At 52.0% G+C, this 23,602-nt stretch overlaps 2 protein-coding genes across 6 annotated transcripts in view; one reads left to right on the top strand and one right to left on the bottom strand.

Annotated features, from left to right (window-relative positions):
* Window positions 1–13,086, top strand: part of GPR45 (G protein-coupled receptor 45) — a 65,159-nt gene extending 52,073 nt beyond the window's left edge. For both annotated transcript variants that reach the window (XM_057558611.1, XM_057558610.1), the window contains exon 2: window positions 11,498–13,086. In XM_057558611.1, the coding sequence (XP_057414594.1) occupies window positions 11,748–12,866 (1,119 nt within the window). In that variant the 5' untranslated portion in view covers window positions 11,498–11,747 and the 3' untranslated portion in view covers window positions 12,867–13,086. The remainder of the gene's footprint in view (window positions 1–11,497) is intronic.
* A 7,522-nt stretch (window positions 13,087–20,608) lies between these two features.
* Window positions 20,609–23,602, bottom strand: part of TGFBRAP1 (transforming growth factor beta receptor associated protein 1) — a 51,763-nt gene continuing 48,769 nt past the window's right edge. For 3 of the 4 annotated variants that reach the window (XM_057558066.1, XM_057558064.1, XM_057558065.1), the window contains 3 exons: window positions 22,208–22,299; window positions 21,421–21,510; window positions 20,609–20,936 (listed from right to left, as the gene is read on the bottom strand). In XM_057558066.1, the coding sequence (XP_057414049.1) occupies window positions 20,846–20,936; window positions 21,421–21,510; window positions 22,208–22,299 (273 nt within the window). In that variant the 3' untranslated portion in view covers window positions 20,609–20,845. Of the gene's footprint in view, window positions 21,511–22,207; window positions 22,300–23,602 lie in introns of all 4 variants that reach the window. The other variant, XM_057558067.1, reaches the window with a different exon arrangement.

Genomic DNA, 23,602 nt, shown 5'->3' with positions numbered 1-23,602 from the left:
CCACATTAACAGCCCTCCATACAACTGTCAAATCCTTGGGCGGTATTAGGAACTCTTTTTTGGAAATTTAAAATGCTATTAAAATCCGGAGTTCCCTGGTGGTCCAGTGGTTAGGACTCCATGCTTTTACAGCCAAGGGCACAGGTTCCATCCCTGGTCAGGGAACTAAGATCCCGCAAGCTGTGCAGTGCAGCCAGAAAACAAAAACAAAAACAAAGGCACTATTAAAAATGCAACCGGGGGCTTCCCTGGTGGCGCAGTGGTTGAGAATCTGCCTGCCAATGCAGGGGACACGGGTTCGAGCCCTGGTCTGGGAAGATCCCACATGCCGCGGAGCAACTGGGCCCGTGAGCCACAACTGCTGAGCCTGCGCGTCTGGAGCCTGTGCTCAGCAACAAGAGAGGCCGCGATAGTGAGAGGTCCACGCACCGCGATGAAGAGTGGTCCCCGCTCGCCGCAACTAGAGAAAGCCGTCGCACAGAAACGAAGACCCAACACAGCCAAAAATAAATAAATAATTCCTATTTGAATTTCTAAAAAAAAAAAAAAATGCAACCAGTTGCCTGCAAACAGACACAAGGGGTCTTTTTGGGGGCCATGGAAACGTTCTGAAGGTGGATTGTGGTGACAGTTGCCCAACAGTATTAATTGTATAAAATTCATTGAATTGTAAACTTACGATGGGCAGGTTTTGTCATATGTAAATTGTGTTTCAATAAAGCTGTTAAAAACATTAAAATATCATCAAAAATCATTTTAATCGAATACATCAGCTGTGTCTGTTTTCTTTACTGCAAGTGAAAAAGCATATTTTGATCAGAGTCAGGGTTTTCGTTTTTCAGAATAGGGGCATTAAAATGTTAGAAAAATTGCAAAGGTACCAAAAAAGAGTTTAAAAATAGTTTTTGAGAAAGACAAGTCAAAGCGGAGGGATGGGCACCTGCAGATGTGATTTTGGAGGAGGGAAAAGGTTTTGCAAAGCAGCCAGGCTGCAAGGCTGAGAAGTCTGAGGGGCCGGCACCCGGGGTTCCTCGAATTTAAAGGAGGTGCAGCTGCGCTGGGAGCCCCGGGGTGGGCTTTCTTGGAGCCCCAGACAGGCTGCTTGGGACGTCACATGTTCTACCTGGAGAAACTTGACCTTGGCAGGTCTTATTTTTTAGCATCTTGAAAAAGTGCTAAGTGTCTCAGATTTCATTAAAACATCAACTAATTTTAAACAAGCACCGTAGGCTTTGTGCCTCTAGCAAAATCTTCATACATGATTCCGGGACTTTAAAAACTCCACCTTAGACACAACACCTCTAAACTAGTTCAGAAAGGGGGAAAAGTTGCCTTTTAACAGTGACATGCACAAATACAATTTTCAAGGATTCACTTGGAAACTAAGGTCCCTACGTGAGCCATAAGCTTCGGCCTCCTCTAAAGAAAGAGGGGAACATAAAGATGCAAAAAACAGGTATTTGGTGAAGGTTGGGTGGGTTCTTTGGACTTTTCAGAAGGACTTATATTACCAGCTATTCTTTCTCATAACCAGAGCAAGTGTGGGCAGTCAGTGTATCCGAGTCGGCATCTGAGTCTGTAGAAAGGAATTTGTCCACACGATGAAACCCACCTGCACCCTGAGTGGGTACCACTGACCAGGCCCCCAGGACAGAGGAAGCCTCAGGGCCTGAGAGGAGGCGAGAAGTGACCGGAGCCCCTCTGCCCACTTGTGTCACCTCAAGCAAATCACTTCATGTATTGGTTGTTTCCTCATCCGTAAATGGGAATATTAATGTATCATCGGGTGGCTGTGAGAAGGAAATAAAGAGCACATTCTGGGAACGTTTTGAATATTTTAAAGTTTTATCCAGATACTAGGTGTTATTACTGTTTCTTTGGTCAGAGCAAAAATTCAGTGTGTCTTAGCCCCCGTGTACTCATAGAATCCTGAAAGCTAGTTCCGTAGGATGGGCTGCGGGCATGTCGAGGCTTTAACCCTCTCAGGCCCCGAGCCTGGTCACTCCACGGGGCCATATGGATGTTTTCTGTACGTATCATGGGGGTGGCACTGCGGATTCCACAGAGTGGACAGCGGCCGAATCCCGGGGCTACCCTGCGTCTCCCGCCAATGTAGCGTTGAATCCTACATTCTCTCCAGCCAGCAGAATTTAACTTTGGGGGGACAAGGAGAACTCACCCACATCACTCCAGAAGCACCTGTGAGAGCTCACCTGTGCAGGTCATATGAGCCCGAGGGCAGCCGGGGTCCTGGGGCCTGTCCACGGCTGCCGTGCTCCCACCGCACTCTGGCCCTCGCTGGTCCTACGGAGCCTCTGAGCCACTTTCCTTCCTTCTTCTGTTTCTGTCGCTCTTGCCCCGAAATACTAACTTGTTGCAAATATAAAAGACTGCCATGAACTCTCACTTACATCTTACGGGAGTGGCACAGTCCAGGGTTAAACCAGTCCTCCTGGGTCCCAAGGCAGGTGTGTCTTTTTATGAATTTCTAGGTCAAGAACTTCTGTCTGTAAAACCAAGTCAATGGCAGGGTTCCAGCGGGTAGGCTGTGTCAGTAGCTCCCACAACTGAGAACTTCAAATCCCCTGGGGCTCTGGTTAAAACACAGCTTCCTGGGCCCCATCCCCAGAGTTCTGACTCAGTAGGTCTGGGTGGCCCTGATAATCTGCATTTTTAATAAGTTCCTATGTGATGCTGACGCAGGTTCAGAGAACCCACCGAGCTAGGACCGAGCCTAGCCGCCAGTAACGCGCACACAATACATTTCAGGTGTAGCTAAAAATAGTCAGTAAAGATGTGCTTCCTTAAAAGGCTCCCTGATTCTGTTCTATTTGAAAAACTTCCCCCCAGGAGTCTTGCCTGACTTGAGAAATCAAACAATCTGGTCTCTCTCAGCTCACTTTTCTTAAAAGTTGAGACACGTAGCCCAACACCTGTTTCTAAGCACGGCTATTGATGAATTACTTTTGGCGGCTCTTGCATATTTTTTCATTGCCAGTAAAGTTATTGAAATTGGAATATGCCATCTGTTTGAGAGTCTGTATCAGAAGGGCAGGCGACGTGGCTGCAGGTAAGGACAGAGTCACGCTGTTCCCACAGCAAACTTCCCCATCTGCCCACGCCGACTTCATTCCCTAGGTTGGGTGTTTGTGAACCACTGTGTTTTTCCGTAGTAAGAATTAAAAGTCCAGTATCTCAGACGCCAATTGGTTACCTGAAGCAATAACCACAACTTCAGAGAAAGAGTCCACCAAGTTTCCCACCAGAAGAGATGGCAAATTCTCTTGGAGATTAAATACATATTTCTAAGTCTGTGAAGTAAAATGTAGATGTGCCTGTGTGTAGTGAGGACTTGACTTTAGTATTTCTGGAAAGCAGTTCCCTAAGAAGGGCTTGGTCCCCGACCCAGTGCTTTGAGGGTTTGTTCTTCGATGTGGGCGGTGGTCCCGCCCCAGGGGACACTCTCCAAGCACCCAGGGCACAGCCCCAGGAAGGCCAGCGCCGGCCTTTGCTCAGAGGACACAGAGATGCACAGGGGAGCCGCGAGGAGACGGCGGGTGGGGTCTGAAGATGGGGGAACAGCTGCTGTTGCCATCGTGTGGGGAGGGGCCGTCATTTCCCTGAACACCCAACAGTGACGCGGGCTTTCTGGGCTGCGCCGACCTCAAACGTGTGAACTACAAGTGCACCTGCCATGTCAGTAAACAAAGGATGCTGCAGCCATCAAGCCATCACATTACAGCCGCCCCAGTGGTGAGCCCTGAGGGCACTCAGGATAGAAACGGGATGCCCCCCATCTAGCAGCCATCAGACCGCAGCCACCCGGAAGGTGCGCCCTGAGGAGACTCAGGATGAGAAGCACAGGATACTGGCCCCAGATGGCTGAGGTGCACATCAAAGGAATGACTTCAGTGAGTCAAGACTCTTGCATCTTCCCATACACAGAAAAGCGCTAAATTCCTTCACTTGAGATGTCTGGTTTTCTTTAATTAACAGTAACCCTCTGATCTTCCAACTACTTGGTCTGTGTCGCAAAAACTCCCGTATATCCTGGCCGCCCCCCACCCCTGTCCCCTTGCCTCTTCGGAGCCGTCCCTTGGAGTGATCTGAGATGCTGTGTCCCGGCCTTAAGTCCTCAGTTTTGTCCGCCAAATAAAACATAACTCTCGACGTTTAGGTTGTGCATTGTTTTTTTCAGACAACACAGGTGATGACACACCCTGCTGCCTCCATGTGGACCTGCCTTCAGGCCATTCTGTTTTAGGGGCAACAGGGAAAGAGATAAGAGCCTCCACCGAGAACCCATGCTGGTGCTTAGCCTGCCAGTTGCCAGGAAGTCTTCCCCTGGCTCAGCTCTGCCCTCTGCCCGGCCCTGCTGCCCTCCCAGCAACCCTCTGCCCCATCCAGGGGCTTCTGCCTGCACACTGCGTTCCCTCCCCCTCTGGGTTCTAGCGATCTCCATCTCAGGTTACAGCCTGGATGGTCTCTTCATGTCGGACTTTGAAAATGGAAAAGGAAGAAAAACATTTCAGACTTTGTCCCTTCAGAGCTGCATGTTACCAGCTAAGAGGAGATCTGTCACCTGAAGCTACACGTTTGCAATACAGTCAGTGACATCCTATTGGGGACTGATCTCTGGCTGCAGGACCATCATTACTAGGACGGTCAAATCCTTGGAGCAGCTCGGAGAGGTTCTAGAACCCCTAGCCCTCCGTGTACCCACTCCCCGCCGGCCCTGTCCCCTAGGAACCTCCCCTGGGCTGGTGTTCCTCTCCTTGTCTATCAGGACACTCCTCTGCCTCTCAGCCTGCTCTCCTCTCTCCAAGAAAACCCAGCAGAATCTCCGGGTTTTACATTGGAAACAAAAGCCAGGACAGGGGCTTCCCTGGTGGCGCAGTGGTTGAGAATCTGCCTGCCATGCAGGGGACACGGGTTCGAGCCCTGGTATGGGAAGATCCCACATGCTGTGGAGCAACTAAGCCTGTGCGCCACAACTACTGAGCCTTGAGCCACAACTACTGAGCCTGCAAGCCACAACTACTGAAGCCCGCGTGCCACCATTACTGAAGCCTGTGCACCTAGAGCCCGTGCTCCGCAAGAAGAGTAGCCCCTGCTCGCCACAACTAGAGAAAGCCCGTGCACAGCAACAAAGACCCAACGCAGCCAAAAATAATAAATAAATAAAATTATTTTTTAAAAAAAGCGAGGACAGGAGGTGTTTGTTTGGTGACAAGGACGTGCAGAGCTGCTCCCACTTCAATGGAAGGAAATGGGAAAAACATATCTCAAAAGCTTGGCCAAATGGGGCTCTGTTATACTAATTTTTCTACTTTTCTATAGGTTTGCAATGTACCGTCATAAAAAGTTTTAAAAGCTAGAAAAGAGAGAGACGGACAGACACACACACAGAGATAGACAGAGAGGAGAAGGGGATGGGAGGGGAGGGAGAGAGAGAGAGAGGAGGGAGGAAGGAAGGAAGGAGGGAGGGAGGGAGGGAGGGAGGGAGGAAGGAAGGAAGGAAGGAAGGAAGGAGGGAGGGAGGAAGGAAGGAAGGAAGGAGGGAGGGTGGGAGGGGGGGAAGGAGGGAAGGACGGAGGGAGGGAGGGAGAAGGAGGGAAGGAAGGGAAGGACGCAGGCAGGCAGGGCAGGTCCCAGGCCCTCACAGCATCCCGCGGCGGCCCCTGGCCCAGGTAAACCCCCAGGGTACCACCGGGTGGTCCCCCGCAGAGCTGTCATACTTACGGAGCAGAGAAAGACACCTTCCCTCACCCTCACAGATGACCACCCTCCACCGTCACCTCCTGGAAGCTGTGCGCTCACCTAAGGGCTCTCTGCATCTCATCTTGGCTGGTCCGGTGGAGGCATTGTTTGTCTTTTCTCTATGCTCGTCAGCATCACGGACAAGAAACTGCCTTCACTCTCGCTCTGGTCCTACCAACGTCGGGCGCCTCTTTCGCAGCCTCAGCACCGGAGACCGGCCTCGGGCCTTGGCTCTACCTGGCACTACTTTTGCGAAGGTGAGCTGCTCGTGGATGCACCTGAGCGCACACGTGGATGGCGGGCAGGGCCAGCTCTCGGCGCAGAGCAGCGGCAGGGCCGCGGGAGTGGCGGAAGGGGCGTTAGGCAATGCCGTGGTCAGTTCAGTGTACAGATGGCAGTGTTTCCTCCCTGCGCACGGCCGAAAGCTCCCTCCGTCCTTTGTGCGGATACGGTCCATTGAGCACACGGTCAGCGGAGCCCTGCTTACACCACAGCACAGGCTGGTCTCTTCCCCTTAGCTCATAAATTAAACCTCAGTTCAAGATGCTTATTTATCTTCAACACCTGCACGACCGCCCAGCTCCAAGGTGGGATTGATGGCATGGGAACTACAGTAAGTACCTTGAAATGGTTCCGTTCCCAACTTGCTTCTTCCTTGGCTTGTAATTCCCATCACGGTCCCACCCCTTCGAGTGAAAACCGCCAGAGAGGCGGTAGTGCTGGGTCACACTCAAGAAGGTACCGGAACATTTCCTGTTCGCCTGTTACCCCTCACTTTGATCTTTAGTGTGCCTGAGCGCTTGGTAAGAAAAGTGCTGTTGATTTGGGTATTAGCAACAGGACCGTGACCAAAACACTAAATTAAAATATCAGAGACAAGTTGTTGCCCAGAAGCCCAAACAATTTTAATCTGATTCAACCTCAAGACACACATTAAAAAAAAAAATTCCTTGCACCATCTGTTCCTTTGGTTAAGCATGAAATCACCCCCTGTAATTATGTTGTAGGGAAGATCCGCTCTTACAGCGCAGAGAAGGGAGCAGGTGAAGGGTTCAGCCAGGAGTGACAGACACATGGACACACAGGGGTGTGTCTTTTACTCAGTGACCCCTTATTCTGTGCTCCAAGAAGGACTTAATCCATGAGGGCTTCATGCATGCCTGTCATGGTTCTTGCTCCGTAATCCAAGAGACAGAAATCCATAAACTTGAAACAATGAGGGATGTGGATTAATGTATTAACTACTAGTTGATTATTTACTAATGCCCTTCTTTGTACCAGGTCTTGCACATGTTTTTACAACCCTGGGGGTAGACGTGTAGTTATCTCCATTTCACAGATTGGAAAACTGAGGCACAGAAGTATTGTTATCGTGCTAACACAAGCATTTGTCGTCTGCAGAGAGATACTTCTCACTTATAAAATAACACGCCAGATCTCTGATTATACAGCTCAGCCTCCACGAGTCTGGATGACTATTCCCACCACAGAGATGAACTCGTTCCGGGCATGCTCGGCCAAGGCAGGGTCTACACCTGGAGCGCCGGGGGCTGGGTGGACCTGAGCTAACGTCACCAAGACGTTGCCACCCGCAGAGCCTTTAGACTAAGTGGTCTGAGGCCTCCTAGATTCCTACATCACCCCAGCCCTTCAACTTGAGATCGCTATGATAAGGACGACTCTAAGGAACTTGGAAAAAGAGATGCTTCTTGCCAGCACAGAGGAAGAAGTAGGCATGAGTAAGTGGAAAGCAGGAGGGCTTCCACAAAAGAGAAGCATCAGCTGAGGCGTCTTTGGAAGCTTCTACAGGTCTGATACTCACCCGGCTCACACAGTTTGTCTCTGGCAGGAGGTGGAGGAAAGAAGAAACCATTCCAGTCTTCTTCGAATGCTTTCGTTCCCGGACCGCCACCTGCGGCAGGAATCTCCACTCGGTCACGTGTGTTCTTTTGGCTCCTGGTGGGCACTGCCTGCACCAGCCCAAGCTGATCACTGCCCACGTGATCCCTCCCCGTGGCTAGTGGGACTTTCCCGGGGGCCTGGGGCGGCCCGAAGCTGCTTGCCCAGCCTCCTGGTTCCATGGCCACTCTAGTCACCTACATTCTCTACTGCAACATTCTTTTTATTGAAATGATGAAACATTTATTTCTCAAAGGAAATAAAGATTGGGCCTGTAAAAAGAAAATTTAGTCAAACTGTTAGTTCATTGGATTCTTACATTTTAAAAATTGTATTATACCTTTAGGTAATTTTTAAACAAAGTATATACCAAATGATATATTGTTAATAATTCTAAAGCTTCTTCCATTGTATATATACACCACAATTTCTTTATCCATTCATCCACCAATGGGCAGTTGGCTTATTTCCATGTCTTGGCTATTGTGAATAATGTCCCGCATGGTGAGTGCAATTCACAAGACTGTATTATACACTTGAAACTTGTTAAGAAGGTAAATCTTAAATGTCACCACCACATACACACCAAAAGAAAGATAATTACATGAGGGCATGGAACTGTTAACTAAGTTTATTGTGGTCATCATTTCTCAATATTACACGTGTATCAGATCATCACATTGTACACCTTAGACTTACATATGTTATATGTCAACAGTATCTCAATAAAGCTCAGGTACGAAAAGAAAACAAATGAGCAGCTAGCTCGGTGCACTGCTTGCCGTGCTTCCAGCACTGTGGGCCCGTCCCCTCCTGTGCTCCCCCTAATAACCCTCCCCGGGGGGCACTGTTGTTATCCCCACTTTACAGATGAAGAAACAAAGACTTAGAGAAATTAAGAAATAAAATCATCCATTGGTAGGATCCATCTGAATCCTGGGCTGGGTTCTTATACCCTATTATATACTTAGCACTTCTTTTTTTTTTAATTTATTTATTTTAATTTATTTATTTTTGGCTGTGTTGAGTCTTCGTTGCTGCACGCAGGCTTTCTCTAATTGTGGTGCGCGCGCTTCTCATTGTGGCAGCTTCTCTTGTTGTGGAGCACGGGCTCTAGGCGCACGGGCTTCAGTAGTTGTGGTATGTGGGCTCAGTAGTTGTGGCTCACAAGCTGTAGAGCGCAGGCTCAGTAGTTGTGGTGCACGGACTTAGTTGCTCTGCAGCATGTGGGATCTTCCCGGACCAGGGCTCGAACCCACGTCCCCTGCATTGGCAGGCGGATTCTTAACCACTGCGCCACCAGGGAAGCCCCAGCACTTCTTAAAGATGAGTCATGAGGTTGGTATAATCCTTACAGATTATGTGAAATACTTATTTAACATCTGCACTGAAAAAATAGAGACCCACTCAAACCACTTTTTTAAAAGGGGAGGTCCAACCTGTGTGAAGTCAAGTGATAGATATTTATCTCTCCTCCTTTAGGCAAAGAGTAGAAGACTTCAGTGAATGCACTGACCATGCACTTGGCGGTCATGAAGGTTTATGGTCCCAGAGGGCAGCCCTCCTCTTCCCAGCACGGGAAGCCCTCAGCTTGGGGCTGGCTCCGCGCCCGTGCACCCTGATGCAAGGCCGGCCCGCCCTGGACCACCCCCGGGCACGCCACACAGTGAGAGGGTGGGAGACTGCCCCCAGCGGCCCCCCTGCCCTGGGGACGCGGCAGGATCAGGACTCAGGATCGCTAGCATGAGGAGGACCAGCAGTCTTAAAGAGAAACTGAGGCCCTGACTCCAGAGGAGCCAGAGAAAGTTCAGACAAAAAAGAAGAGAACTTAAAACACCACCTCTAGGAACCTGGAGAGTGTCGAGACTACATCCCTCAATGCGTGAAGAGCTGCACAAAAGACACAGAAGACAGGAACACTCTGAGATTTAAAAACATGACTGCCAGAGTCAGAAATTAAATAAGACTAAACACAAAGTTAAAAACCCCCTCAGAGCACAGTGTAAAAAAGAGTCCAAAGCAGACAAATTAAAAACACACACATACACACACACAAGGGAACACAACATTGTAAATCAACTATATTTCAATGAAAAATTTTTTTTAAAATAAAGGAAAAGAAAAGAAAAATTAAGGCCCAATCAGTGAGGTCCAGCATCTACCTGTTAAGTATTCTCCACAAAGATCAAAAGGTAGAAAACTAGCAAAGACGTGAAAAAAGAAACTTTCCCAGAGTTGAGGGGCACATGACTTTGGATTTGAAAGGCCCTCTGAGTACCCAGCACAGCAAACAAGAAAAGACTCCTATCTAGACACTGCCTTGTAAACATTTTTCAGAAAGAAAATATCCAGCCTTCAAGGGTCAATAACTTGTCACCTGTGAAGGAACAGAATCAAATCCACTGCCAACCTAACCCCAGCAATGCTGAATGCCAGGAGCGACGTCTCCCAGTCTCTGCAAGGACATTCTTTCCGCCTCAAGTGGACAGCCTGCCAAGTCATCGCTCCGTGGGAAGCTATGGAATTTGTATGTTACAGACGAGGAGGTCACACCAGCAGAGGTTAAGCAGCCTTCCGGAGGCGCCCAGTGGTGGGAAAGTGGTGGATTTCACCTGCTCAGGCAAGCTGACTTCGGACTGAGCTACAGAATACCATCCTTGCCACACCCATGAACGAAACACAAAATGAAAGATAACAGCATCCTTTTTTTAATTTATTTTTATTTATTTATTTATTTATTTTTGGCTGTGTTGGGTCTTCGTTTCTGTGCGAGGGCTTTCCCCAGTTGCGGCAAGCGGGGGCCACTCTTCATCGCGGTACGCGGGCCTCTCACCATCGCGGCCTCTCTTGTTGCGGAGCACAGGCTCCAGACGCGCAGGCTCAGTAGTTGTGGCTCACGGGCCTAGCTGCTCCGCGGCATGTGGGATCTTCCCAGACCAGGGCTCGAACCCGTGTCTCCTGCATTGGCAGGCAGACTCTCAACCACTGCGCCACCAGGGAAGCCCCCACAGCATCCTTTTTTTTTTTAATTTTTGGCTGTGCTGGATCTTCACTGTGGCACACGGGCTCAGTAGTTGTGGCTCCCGGGCTCTAGAGCGCAGGCTTATGGCACATGGGCTTAGTTGCTCCACAGCATGTGGGTCTTCCTGGACCAGGGATCGAACCTGTGTCGCCTGCATTGGCAGGCGGATTCTTAACCACTGTCCATCAGGGAAGCCCCAATAGCACCCTTTAAAAGGGTTTATCTCGGGGGAGAGTGTCCTCCTTTTCATCAGCGTTTCCAAAAGTAACATTCTAGCAGTCTAGCAGCACTGCAGTTATCCAAAGTGTTACCACTAGGGGAAATTGGGGGAAGGGTACCTGGGATCTTGCTGGATTATTTCTTACAACTGCACGTGACTCCACACTTAACAAATAGCAGCGGCATCAACTACCATTGATTTACTCCACAAAATTTCTGTTGAGCATCTTCTCCGCTGGGGACACAGCAAACAACACAGACCAAACCCTGCCCCCATGGAGCTGGCTTTCTACGGGGGGTTGCCTTGTCCAAAGCGTCACTGGATCAGGCTGTTTATAATTCAAGTTATAAAATACATGCTGATTATGGCAATGTTGATTACAAAGTCTGGTCCCCCACAAGGTGGGTCTAATCAGGTTTCCTGGGTGATGTGACAAGGCTCGGCGTATTTGTGAAGACCAAGCCTTGTGCCACGTGGTAAGTAAGTGAGTCATCGCCACTCTGATGTTTAAAATACCTGTAAAAGGCAAAAACTGCTCTATCCAACCCGCGCTTGGAAGGTCTAACCCCGTTCTCTTTCGTGCTTCTTTGCTCCAGGCCCCTGAGAGCGTCCAAGTAGAAAGCTGAGGACACCGTCGGTTGTCACGGAGATGCGGAGGCTGTGATGGATGAATCGCGGAGCCCAGCCAGTTGCTCCCGAAGAGGGAAGCTCCTCCCAGCCCTTGCAGCGCCCTCCAGATCCAAGACAACCGGGCGGTCGCTGCAGCCGGCAGGCAGAACGCCGCAGCCCCCGAGGCGCTGAGGCCCTTCCTCTCCCCTCTGCCCCGGCTCCAGGCTGCCCTCCACGATGGCCTGTAACCGCTCGTCCCTCGAGACCTACGAACACCCGCTGCCCGACGGGAGCTACGCGGCAGACCCCGGGCCCCCCGCCCCGCCGGCGCCCCTCAGGATGTCCCTGGCGGCCCTCATGATGCTGATGATCGTGGTGGGGCTCCTCGGCAACGCCGTGGTCTGCGTCATCGTGTACCAGAGGCCGGCCATGCGCTCCGCCATCAACCTGCTGCTGGCCACGCTGGCCTTCTCGGACATCATGCTGTCCTTGTGCTGCATGCCCTTCACCGCCGTCACCCTCGTCACCGTCCGCTGGCACTTCGGGGACGCCTTCTGCCGTCTCTCGGCCGCGCTCTACTGGTTCTTCGTCCTGGAGGGCGTGGCCATCCTGCTCATCATCAGCGTGGACCGCTTCCTCATCATCGTCCAGCGCCAGGACAGGCTGAACCCCCGCAGGGCCAAGGTGATCATCGCCGCGTCCTGGGCGCTGTCCTTCTGCGTCTCGGCCCCGTCGCTGGCCGCCTGGCCGCTGGTGGAGGTGCCGGCGCGGGCCCCGCAGTGCGTGCTGGGCTACACCGAACTGCCGGCCGGCCGCGCCTACGTGCTGGCGCTGCTGGGCGCCGCCTTCTTCGCGCCCTTCGCCGTGATGCTCGGCTCCTACCTGGGCATCCTGCACACGGTGCGCAAGAACGCCGTGCGCGTGCACAACCAGTCGGACAGCCTGGACCTGCGGCGGCTGCCCCGCGCCGGCCTGCGGCGGCTCCAGCGGCAGCAGCAGGTCAGCCTGGACCTGAGCTTCAAAACCAAGGCCTTCACCACCATCCTGATCCTCTTCGTGGGCTTCTCGCTGTGCTGGCTGCCGCACTCCGTCTACAGCCTGCTGTCGGTGTTCAGCCGGAGGTTCTACTGCGGCCCCTCGTTCTACGCCACCAGCTCTTGCATCCTAGGGCTCAGCTACCTCAAGTCCGTCTTCAACCCCATCGTCTACTGCTGGCGAATCAAGAAGTTCCGCGAGGCCTGCCTGGAGCTGCTGCCCCAGACCTTCCAGATCCTCCCCAAAGTGCCTGAGCGGATCCGGAGGCGAATCCAGCCGAGCACCGTCTACGCGTGCACCGAAAACCAGTCCGCCGTGTAGGGAGGGGGTGGCGGTGAGCCCTCTGCCCCCCGCTCGGCTTCCTGGGACTTCCGTGCAGTCAGCACCTGGGGGGGCCTCTTAAGCACAAAGGGACTCATTCGTTACCGTGTGAGCTGCGGCTGCCGGGTTGGCACGATGAATTATCTTTGTTTCTCCCGGCGGGTCTGATGGAAATTGGACGGCAGTCACGACAAAAGGGGAAACGGGTGGGTGATGAAGGAGTTAGGGAGGCGAGGGGAGCAGGGAGGGAGGTTGGCTGCGGGGCAGGAGGACGGCTCTGTCTGAAGGGCGCTCTCAAGATCTGCCTCGGAGACAGCCGTGGTACCATGTTCTGACGCGAGAAACCCAAGTGGGTTCGCCTCTGGGTCATCAGGCCCTGCACTGGGCGCCAGCGTTCTTCAGGGGCGTCTGTGTCTGTGGCGTACGTCGTGGGAACGTGCCAGGTTCTTTACGTCGGTCAGAAGTGCATTTTGGACGATGCCAAATCGTCCGTTCTATAAACCAAAACCACGCGGGAAGCAGAGGAGCCCCCGGGCTTTTCAGCTGCCCCCGTGTGACACGTGGGAGGCCTTGGTGGCTTGAAGCCCAGAGGATGTTCGGGGGCCGCTCAGCTGAAATGACAAGCCCACCCCAGCGCACATCCTCAACCCTCCCCCCTGGACCGGCCCACCCGCCCCTCACCCTGAAGCCTGTCGCCTCCCTGCCTGCCTGACAGCCCCTGCCCCTTCCCTCTCTCTCGCCTCTGGTCCCCGGGCCGCCCTTGTCCTCATTCCATCTTTCCCCGTGGGCGGGAACCACGCTCCTTCTCCTGTGATCCATCTTTCCAGCAAGCACTTGTGGCGACTTGCTTTCAGCCCCAGAAGCAGTCGGGGGCTTTGTCTACATGTTCCTCTGGACGCGCTGACGCTGCCGCATCACCCCGTCCCAGGACCTGCGGCGGGGACGCAACGACCCGCTCCCACTGACCTCTGTGTTCCTCTACCTCACTCAGGGCCGCAGGGGTCTGACCGCTGCCATCGGGGCCACCCCCCCAGGACCTTGGTCCCCCAGCCCAGGCAGGATTGGGATCCCAGGAGGGCAGCTGCCTAGAGGGGACCTGCTGCTTGTCTCGTACACCCAGCCTCTACACCCAGGGCCCCCTTTACCACTGGGAGCTTCTGATGGTGGGGGTGACTTTCCTGAGGTCAGGGCACACGGTTGAGTCCACGGAGCTCTCTTTACAGCTTCAGATCTGAAGAGAGTGGGAAATTTAAGGATAAATTTAGAAAATATGGTTCTAAGTCTAACTCCATCAGGAACTAGTCACGTGACCTTGCTCGTTTCACCCCCACTTCTCTGGGCCTCGGTTTCCCCATCTGCTAAGCGAGGAAGCAGGCCTAGAGGGTCTCCCACATCCCTGCCGAGGTCCCTGCCATGTGCATGTTTTCCACTTGTAGTCACCAGATCCCCTGCCTTCGTTTATCCATCCATGCAGTGAGCATTTATTAAGTGCCTACGAGATGCAAGGCACTGTAGGGGATGGTGATGAGTCACGCACAGGCTGGGCCCAAAGGCAGATGTCTGATTTATCTCAGGATAACTGTAACTCAAGCACAGACGCTCCCCTTTGTGTTTTTCTTCTCATTTCCTTTCCAAGGTTGTATGAAGAGACCAGCTCCCCATTCCCATGCTTTCCTCCTGTGACAGAAGCAAAAAAAAAGGATAACATAATTCACATTAACCTAAGTCCAGACGAGGGCTTTTCCAGAAAATAATCGGCACTTTTTCTCACCAACTTCACCCTCCTTTTACACCCAGGCCCAGACCCCCCAGACCGTTGTATACCTAGAGTGAGGGAGACAGAGAGAGGAGAGGGAGACAGATGAGAGAGGAGAGAGATAGAGATTGGTTGAAGATGGTCAATGGCATGTGATTGATTGAGGTGGGTCCCCTCACTTCTGTGTCCCGAGTGCCCCCCGCGAGGCAGAGTTGCACAGTCTCAGTGGTGTCCAAGAGCACAGCCAGACCACCACGGGGACCAGGCCTCTGGGCACCTCCCCTCCGGTGGGCATTCTTAAATGAACGTTCTTCAGGAGCCTCGTGTAAAAGAGAAATCCAAAACTGAACGAATGAAGGTACCAAAATTTACATCAAGCAGTGTTACATGATGTATGTTGGATAGTAATATATATGTTTCAAAGTAATAATTTTGTATATATTTTAAGTAAAGTATTACTGCTCTTTCAGTGTATAAGACTGTGTTTCTTGCCAAAATTAGCGCCAGAGCCACGACTAGTACACCAGGAATCTGGGGTCGGACACCTCCTGAGATACACCCACTTCGGGAAGTCTAGTCCAGAACCTGTAAGCCACTAGCCGAGCTGCAATGACTAAAGGGCAGATTCAGCAGTGTGAGGGTCACAACAGGGCGCCCACATTTTTAAAAACTCCCCACCCTGCTAGATAATTCCAGCCACTTAGTTTCACCTCTGACTTTCACTCTGCTGACTTCCTGATTCTCTCCAGCCTCGCTGGGCCTTCAAGGAACTTCTTAAAATACTACATAAATAGCAAGTTCTTGTCTCCTTCCCTGATGCCTGCAGGGCGACCACTGCTTCTCTGTATTATGTTTTCATCTTCTCTCTGGCCCTGGACTTCCCCCAAACCCTGGGAGCTGAATTGTTTCTGTGGGGTCCTGGGCAGTGACTGTGGTGGTGACGGCCCGTGGGAGAGCCTTGCCTCAGAAAACGAGACACGGTAAGTCTCAGAAGTGTCACCCTAATCCTCACCACCCGGGGAAATCCACTACCTCGTCGTCATGAATCTCGGCCCCCTGCTGTTGGGGTGAAATAAAGGCAAAGGTTCTCTAGGACATTCTGACAACCAAGATGAAGAGCAAAGTCTAGATCAATTCCTACTTGGCTACTCTGAGCCCCGGCGTAGTTTCCCCTGACATGATTAACAGGACACGCTTTCTCTGGGACTAAAAATCTGCCATGTGAAGTATTTCCAACGTTGCTGTGCTCCCCTTGTTCACGCAGTCAGCAGCCTTGCCTCCAGCAAGTGATTCTGTGTCCAGCTTCCTGGCCTCCTAAATGAGGGAGACACTCCCAGCCAGAGGCCCCCGAGAGGAACACATGACATAATGTATATGAGGACCTAATCCCACGCCTGGGCTGGATATACCGGGGCAGTAATCGCTAGAGTCGTGTTGTCAACCTGCTTACGTCCCAGCTTTGTCTGCTTGGGGCAAGGGTAAAAACGTGTTTCAGAAACTGGCTGTCCTGTCCTTTCCTTGTCTTCATGTGCTTGTAAGATTTCAGGGTCGGCTGACAAGAACACAACAGCTACTGAAGCCAGGAGCATGGACTCGGTGGCCTGAAATGACCACTTCATTCCGCTCAAAACGCTCCCAGGGCTGTGAGTCAGCCCCCCTGGGCTGCTAGGGGCAGGGATGGGTGGGTAGTGCCACCCTACTCCCAGGCTGGAGAGACAGCCTGAGGTCACACCCCACTGTTCTCGGTGGTTCTAAGGGCCGCAGACAGCTGGGTGGCGGAGCCGGGAATGCAGGGATGCAGGCGGGAGGGAGGCCGGGAGGGAGGCAGTGGGCTAGGGGAAATGGGCAGAGCTGCTGGAACAGACCCCCCAGCGCTAACCTTAAAAAGTAACCCCGCCCACTCTCACGGAAGTCCAGCTGTGAGGTGGGCTCCCTGCCCACCGGCTCGTTCGGGACTCAGGCTCCGCCCATCTCGGTGTGCATTGTCCCTGGGGCCTCGTCCTCACCTCTGGGGTCAGTGCAGGCCGCAGCCAGGTCTGTGTCCTGGCTCCTCAGGAGGCGAGAGTGCGCAGGAGGGTGGGATAAGGCACATCCACACTCCCCTGGTCTTCCCTGGTCCAGAGCCCAGTCACATGATCACGCCGGCTGCAAAGGAGGCTGAGGGATGAGTCACATGATCACACCAGCTGCAAAGGAGGCTGGGGGATGAGTCACGTGATCATGCCGGCTGCAAAGGAGGCTGGGAGATGTCACATGATCACACAGGCTGCAAAGGAGGCTGAGGGATGAGTCACATGATCACGCCAGCTGCAAAGGAGGCTGGGGGATGAGTCACGTGATCATGCCGGCTGCAAAGGAGGCTGGGAGATGTCACATGATCACGCCGGCTGCAAAGGAGGCTGGGAGACTGAGTCCCTAGTCAGGGGCCCACGTGTCCAGTCAAGGCTCTCTCAGCACAGAAGGAGAGGAGGAGCTGGGGGACTCCCAGCAGTTTCTGCCAAGACTGCACGATTTTGAAAAGTGAGCGATCTTCGCACACACAGACATTCTTAAGTCCTAAGTGCAAATTTCATAACCGAGCCTCTTCTCGATGTAAAATAAACACAATCAACCCAAGATGGTGCCTCTCTCTTTGCCTCTAGCCCCCAGCGCCTGGGGATGTGCGTCCAGACACAGAAATTGCATGTGCGTTGATGACTGGGCCGAGAAGAGAGTTGCCACATTTAACCTTTTAGGCACAAAAGGTGTTTGAAAATTTGCAGCCACTAAGAGATGACTTTTGCCAAGATACAAAATTTATAATTTAAAACCACAATCAACAGCGATTGAGACGGAGTCTGCCAAGAATTTGATTATGTTAAAGGAAAGAGTATACTTTCAAAGCTTCGCCTATTGGAAGGTGCAGACCGGTGGCTGATGGCAAGGTGGACCTGCAGAGATGGGGGCCGGGGCCAGGCCATGGCGATTGAGCAGCTCAAGAAAACAGGGCTGGGGACCCTAGGGGTGGTTACATCTGGATTGTGTAAGAATAAAAGGATGTTGGAACACAATAGCATGGTGTGTGCGCGTGTGCGCACGTTATTTGGGGCGGGCGCGCGAGGGCACTGTAGCAGACAGTCTTGGTTTACCTTCCGCCCTCTGCCCTTTTCTCCTGGAGGAGCCGGGGACGAGGTGATCTAAGAATAGGAGAGGTGCCCGAGCACCTGGCTCAGAGAGAACGAGGGAGGGGCTGCAGCACAGAGGGATTTTTCCTACTTAGTGTGATAGGAACAGAAAGAACTCACCTGTATGAGAAACGCACAGGTGTGACCAGAACGGTACCTTCCGCAACCAGGAATCCGAGGGTGCTGATATGCCAGCTCAGCCTGGAGGTGTCCAGGTAAGCGTCTGACCATCCCCAAGGCCGGGGTAATAAGGCCGGTCCCTTGCAGGGATCTGCGTGTTCCAGCTCCCCAGCGCTCTCTCCTGCTGCCTCTGGCAGTTGCTGTCCCTTTGCCAACCATCCAGCCGGAAAAAAACAGCCAAGCTCATTTCCAGAAGCATTTTTGAAAAGACAGGTTTGCTGTTCCTTATTAAGTGTCCTTTGGGGACTCATTTCTCATTTCCTCCCTCATTGAAATGCTGCTGCAGTCTCCCCTCCTTGCGGTGCTTTGCTGTGGTGTCATGAAGACTTCGGATGTTTTATTAAACCATGAAGAAAGGGTCACTCACCTCACCATAAAAGACAAACAGGACTGAATAACTTTATAAATGCATATGGAAAAGCGCAAAGCGTAATTTGCTTGCAAAGCGTGAAGGGAGAAACTCTGTGGGGAGCAGGAGGCTCTGTCTCCCCAAGGCTTCGATTGTCACGGGATTTGCCGGGCCTCTCAGGAAGCAGGCAGTCCAGGCTGCTAGGAACCGCTTTCCCGGCAGGGAGCCCTGGGACCACTGAGATGCACCCGCTCAGACGCTCCCCAACGTGTGCGGGTCCACCGGGGTTTTGTCCCCAGAGTCTAAATCGCCATGATACCTTCGTGTGAACCTACAGACCCTCTTCTTCCCCCACATCCTCTTCACTCCCCGACCCCCTGCTCTGTTTTCCTCGAATCTTTCCTTCTCAAATGATGCAATAAGCAGATGTGGGTAAGTTCTTAACTAGACGTGAGGTGATGCTATACCTTAAAGTTTAGATTTAGAGAATGGAGTACTTTCCATCCTTAGGAATAAATGTTCCCTAAAAATCCTATCTACTGATGATTTTTTATTATAGAGGTAATTTGCTCCTTGTAGAAATGAAAACTTGTTTTTTACCCAAACGCATAAAGAAAATTAAAGATATTCTAGTTTTTTAAACTTACATATAAAAATGTGTATTTCTTTTGCAAAATTTGGATCATACTATCCCACAACTTAGCTTAGTGTTTTGGTAGGGTTTTTGTTCATGTTTTGAAGTGATTTCTGGTGGCTGGAAGTCATCCATTATGTGACTGCACCAGAAGCTAAGTTACTTCAGTACTCCCTGTTTGGTTTCGTTTTTTTCTGTTTTCCACTATTTAAAAAAAAAATCCTGTAATGAGTATCCCTGACATAAATCTTCCTACCTAGCTGCTGATTATTTTCCTAAAATAAACTTATGAAAGTGGAATTGGTGGCTTTTGATGCCATAATAAAATTGTTTTTTTGGAAAGGTCATGGCAATTTATTCTCTAACCAGCTGTGCTTGAGAGTTACCAAAAACTCGGGAAACTCTTAAGGTAGGTTGTGAAGCTCTTCTCAGCAGTCACCAACGGGTCGTCCGCCAACAGGCTGGGCCAAGGCTGGATTATGAATTGGGACATGAAGGAGCCCGGGAGAGAAAGCCCACAGCCGTTTGATGGAGGAGACGTTAATTATTCAAGAGCTTGACAGTGCTGCAAAGGCTTCGGCCAATTCATATATATTCACTAATTATATACAGAAAAGCATGAGAAACAACTATATTTTCATGTTTTCCTTTTTTTAAATTGAAGTATAGTTGATTTACAATATCATGTTAGTTTCAGGTGTACAGCACAGCAATTCAGTTATAGTCAGAATATATATATATTATACATTCTTCTTCAGATTCTCTTCCCTTATAGGTTATTACAAAATATTGAGTATTATTCCCTGTGCTCTACACTAGCTATACAGAGAAACAACTATTAAAGGCATCTTACACCTCTCTAGAAACCAATCTGGGTTGAAAGTCTTATTCACGGCAAGTATAAGCCAACTTGAGTCACTCAGGCTCGAGAAACCCTTTGACCACAACACACGTCTGGCAGGCGGGGCCTGGGAAGGGTTTCCAGACCATCCTCTCTCCTGTTCCTCACCCTGTGCTACTCTGAGCAGCCTTTCCTATCTTGCTGTTAGAAGTACGTTAACCTTGTCACGTTCAAGTCTCTGTCCTGGGAAGCAGAGCACAATGTGGCCACCCCAGTGGTTTAATCGAAAATCTGTATTAACCACGTCTCTGCTTTTCTGTATCCTGATGCTTTGACGTCTGGGCCCTGGCCGAGCCTAGAGAGGTTGCCGCTCCCAGGACTGGCCAGCTCCTGGAGACAGTAAACAACTCGCCTGCGAGCGCCCCTTCAAATACAAACCAGCCCAACCAGCGCCCACACCCCACCGCCTCCTCTGTGGGCGCTCACACCCCGAGCTGCTATCCGCCTGCTCTCATCCCCCGGGGCCAGGGCCAGACAGCCAGGGACAGCCCCTGGGCCCAGAGCCCATGGAAATCATTCCAACTAGCCAGCCCCAAGCCTGCCCAGCCGCCTCACCCCCTCCTTCCCTTGGAAACCACAATAAAGGCTCCTACCCACGTTCCCCGACCTGCCCTGTCTCTCCTGCCTGGCCCTGGTGCTTCCCCATGTGGTTGGCGTGCCCTCTCCCCTGTGAGGAGGGTCTCCGGGATCCGTGAGCATAAAAACTGTCTTTTCAGTGGCAATCGTCTCCTGATCTGTTGGCCTTACTATACCTCCAATTTTTTATCCATGTACTATATTTTATTTTATTTTTTAACATTTTTTAAAATTTTTATTTATTTAATTAATTTTATTTTTGGCCGCATTGGATCTTCGTTGCTGCACGCAGGCTTTCTCTAATGGCGAGCAGGGGCTACTCTTCGTTGCGGTGCACGGGCTTCTCATGGCGGTGGCTTCTCTTGTTGCGGAGCACGGGCTCTAGGCGCACGGGCTTCAGTAGTTGTGGCTTGCGGGTTCTAGAGCGCAGGCTCAGTAGTTGTGGCGCACGGGCTTAGTTGCTCCACGGCATGTGGGACCTTCCCAGACCAGGGCTCGAACCCGTGTCCCCTGCATTGGCAGGTGGATTCTTAACCACTGCACCACCAGGGAAGCCCTCCATGTACTATATTTTAATACAAAGGATTCTCCAAATAAACTGGCCACTACATTCTGTTTCTTTTTTGGGGGGCGGGAGTCCTTTCCCATATAATTAAAAACCATGTAAAGACCAAGATGTATGGATCCAATACCAGATGGACACGTTGGCTGAGGCTGCCCCTGATGGGGGGACTGCTGGTCTCTCTACAGCACAGACACCCGTGTTCCTCTTCCGCCCAGAACCGGGATGAAGCCTCAGCCTCCAGCCTCATCTGTCACTGTCCCCTGCCACCTTCCCGGGCTGCAGAGTCATTGGATCCTCTTTCTCTCCATCCCCACGGGGCCATAAGCCCGCTCACCCCCCACCCTGACTGCAGCACTCTCCCTCCAACTCCGTGCATCTGGTCCACCGGCACTGCGTCCTCCGGCATTTGTCCCCCGGGGCTGTCATTACCTCCAGCAGGGCTGAGACCAGATGTGTCTCTCACCAGTTTTTCTGCAGAACAGAGCACGATGTCTGGCACGGAGCATCTTCCAATATATACTTGTGGAATGAATGAATGAATGAATATATGAATAAATGAATGCATGGATTGAAAAAGGAAGACCACCCCCTGAGCACCTTGCGTACAGCTCTTGGTAAGGTGAGTCTTTTAGCCCCTCAGCTCCTGGCCCGGTGGGTGTGCACCCTGGCACGGCCGAGGCGGGTTGGGAATGGCTGCGCTTCTCTGTCAGCTGCTACAAAGCAGCGTATTTTCTAGTATTTGTACAAACACCGGATACCTGGAAATTACACCAGTAAATTACACCGAGCACAAACGGGAGGGTGACACAGCCCCTGCACGTTTCCAGCACGTGGTTGCATGAAATTACGGTCAGAGGAGCAGAGGTGATGCTGGGTTACGGGGGCTCACACGTGCCACGTGCCGGGACAGCCAGCTGCCCACCTGCAATTAGGGAACCCTTGGTGCAGGTGACCCGCCACACAGGTCTGAGTGCAGGTGTGGGAACAGCACCCGACTCCTCCCAGCAGCAGACAAAGAAGCCGGGCGGCAGGAAACAGGGGCTGGTCTAACTCCCTGCTTCCCTGATTAGCATGTTGGAAGAAGTGGTGGACGGCAGTCCTCACCATCCCAGACCCCCACACACGTGCACATATGCACGCACACATCCACATGCTTGCACATACACGCAGGCGCACACACGCACGTACACACACACGCGCACGCTATGTGACCTACCTGAAGGCAGGAACTGAGCCATAATAGCAGGACCAATCACCTAAGCAGGGGCAGGACCAGGGCCCTGGGGACGGGCATATCTCCTTCCCTCCCTGAAAGATGTTAGAGGTTTGTGTAAAGAGAGGTTCAAGAACCACAGGGAACTCTGCTCAGTGTTCTGCGGTGACCTGACTGGGAAGGCGATCCAAGAGGGGATATATGTACACGTAGGGCTGATTCACTTTGCTGGACAGCAGAAACTAACACAGCAGTGTAGAGCAACTATACGCCAATAAAAATCAATTACAAAGAAAGGAGAAAAGAAAAGGGCAGCCGCAGACCAGCTCCTCCCACGGCTGCAGGCACAGCTCTGGAGGCAAGGGCGTGGGCCGCACAGAGGGACCTTCTTGCCGATTGCAGCAACGCAATGAGATTCTGGCAGCTGATACCCCGGGCGCTCAGACACATCCGTGGGGCCGCTGCAGAGGAGCTCCTGTGCGTCCCCGAGACCCGAGATCCCAGAGAGCGGCACTTGGTATCCGAGGCTGGACCATCCCACTGCTGTGTCCTGATTTCCTGGCTTGGGACTGAGGCCCAACACCCAGAGGGCCCTCGGCCACCACCCAGGTCCACCTCAGGCTATGGATGACACCACGGCCGAGGGGAGGTGGCCTGCCAGGGCCACAGCGGAGGATGCCAGAGCCCAGTGACACCCTAGTGGTAGCGTTTTGCTTCCCAAGTCACACGTGGTCTGCGGAGTTGGGTGTGTTGCTTTCTAATTCCTTCTTACCACATGTCTTGTTGCACTAATTTACGACTCTGGATTGCAGGCTGAATTGTAACTGTTTCCCTTCCCCAGCTGCAAGCTGCAGAGAGCGGGCGTCACCGACCCCGGTGCTTGTCTCTGAACGAGGTATTAACGTGCTTGTAGGCGGTGCTCTAGCCAGTTAGCTTTCTGGCGGCGAAAGGGCCTTCTGTCCATATGGCCTAGTTTCCCGTACATCCTCATTCACAGGCTAAGGGTGACAGACCCACTCAGAGCAAACGGGGTATGAGTTACTATCTAATCACTCCCAACACGAGTCACAGCCCGTTCATCGGAGTCGGGTGCCGGGCTTCACCTCCATCAGGACACCAAGCCACGCTCCTGTTCTCTCTCAGCCACTCGGCCCTGTCGTATTCTCACAGGCAGTGAATCCACAGCCTTTTCCCTTCCAGTCAGGTTTGCCTGCCTAAGCCCCCCTTTTAATTCCTAATATGCTAACGACCCTAAATAGCAATAGTGCAGGAAGGAGAAAAGGAGTGTAGTTGTTGCTTTGGGACTTTGCGCTTGAACAGTCACCGCAGGCTGGCTTCTGGTTTTCTCTTTTGTTCGTGGTCAGTGAAGCACAGGTGGGGACCACGGCTCTGAGCCGG

Source organism: Balaenoptera acutorostrata, chromosome 12 (genome assembly GCF_949987535.1).
Source record: "Balaenoptera acutorostrata chromosome 12, mBalAcu1.1, whole genome shotgun sequence".
Taxonomy (NCBI): Eukaryota; Metazoa; Chordata; class Mammalia; order Artiodactyla; family Balaenopteridae; genus Balaenoptera; species Balaenoptera acutorostrata.
The sequence above is the reverse complement of the archived record's forward strand: the minus strand, read 5'-3'. Positions and strand labels throughout refer to the sequence as shown.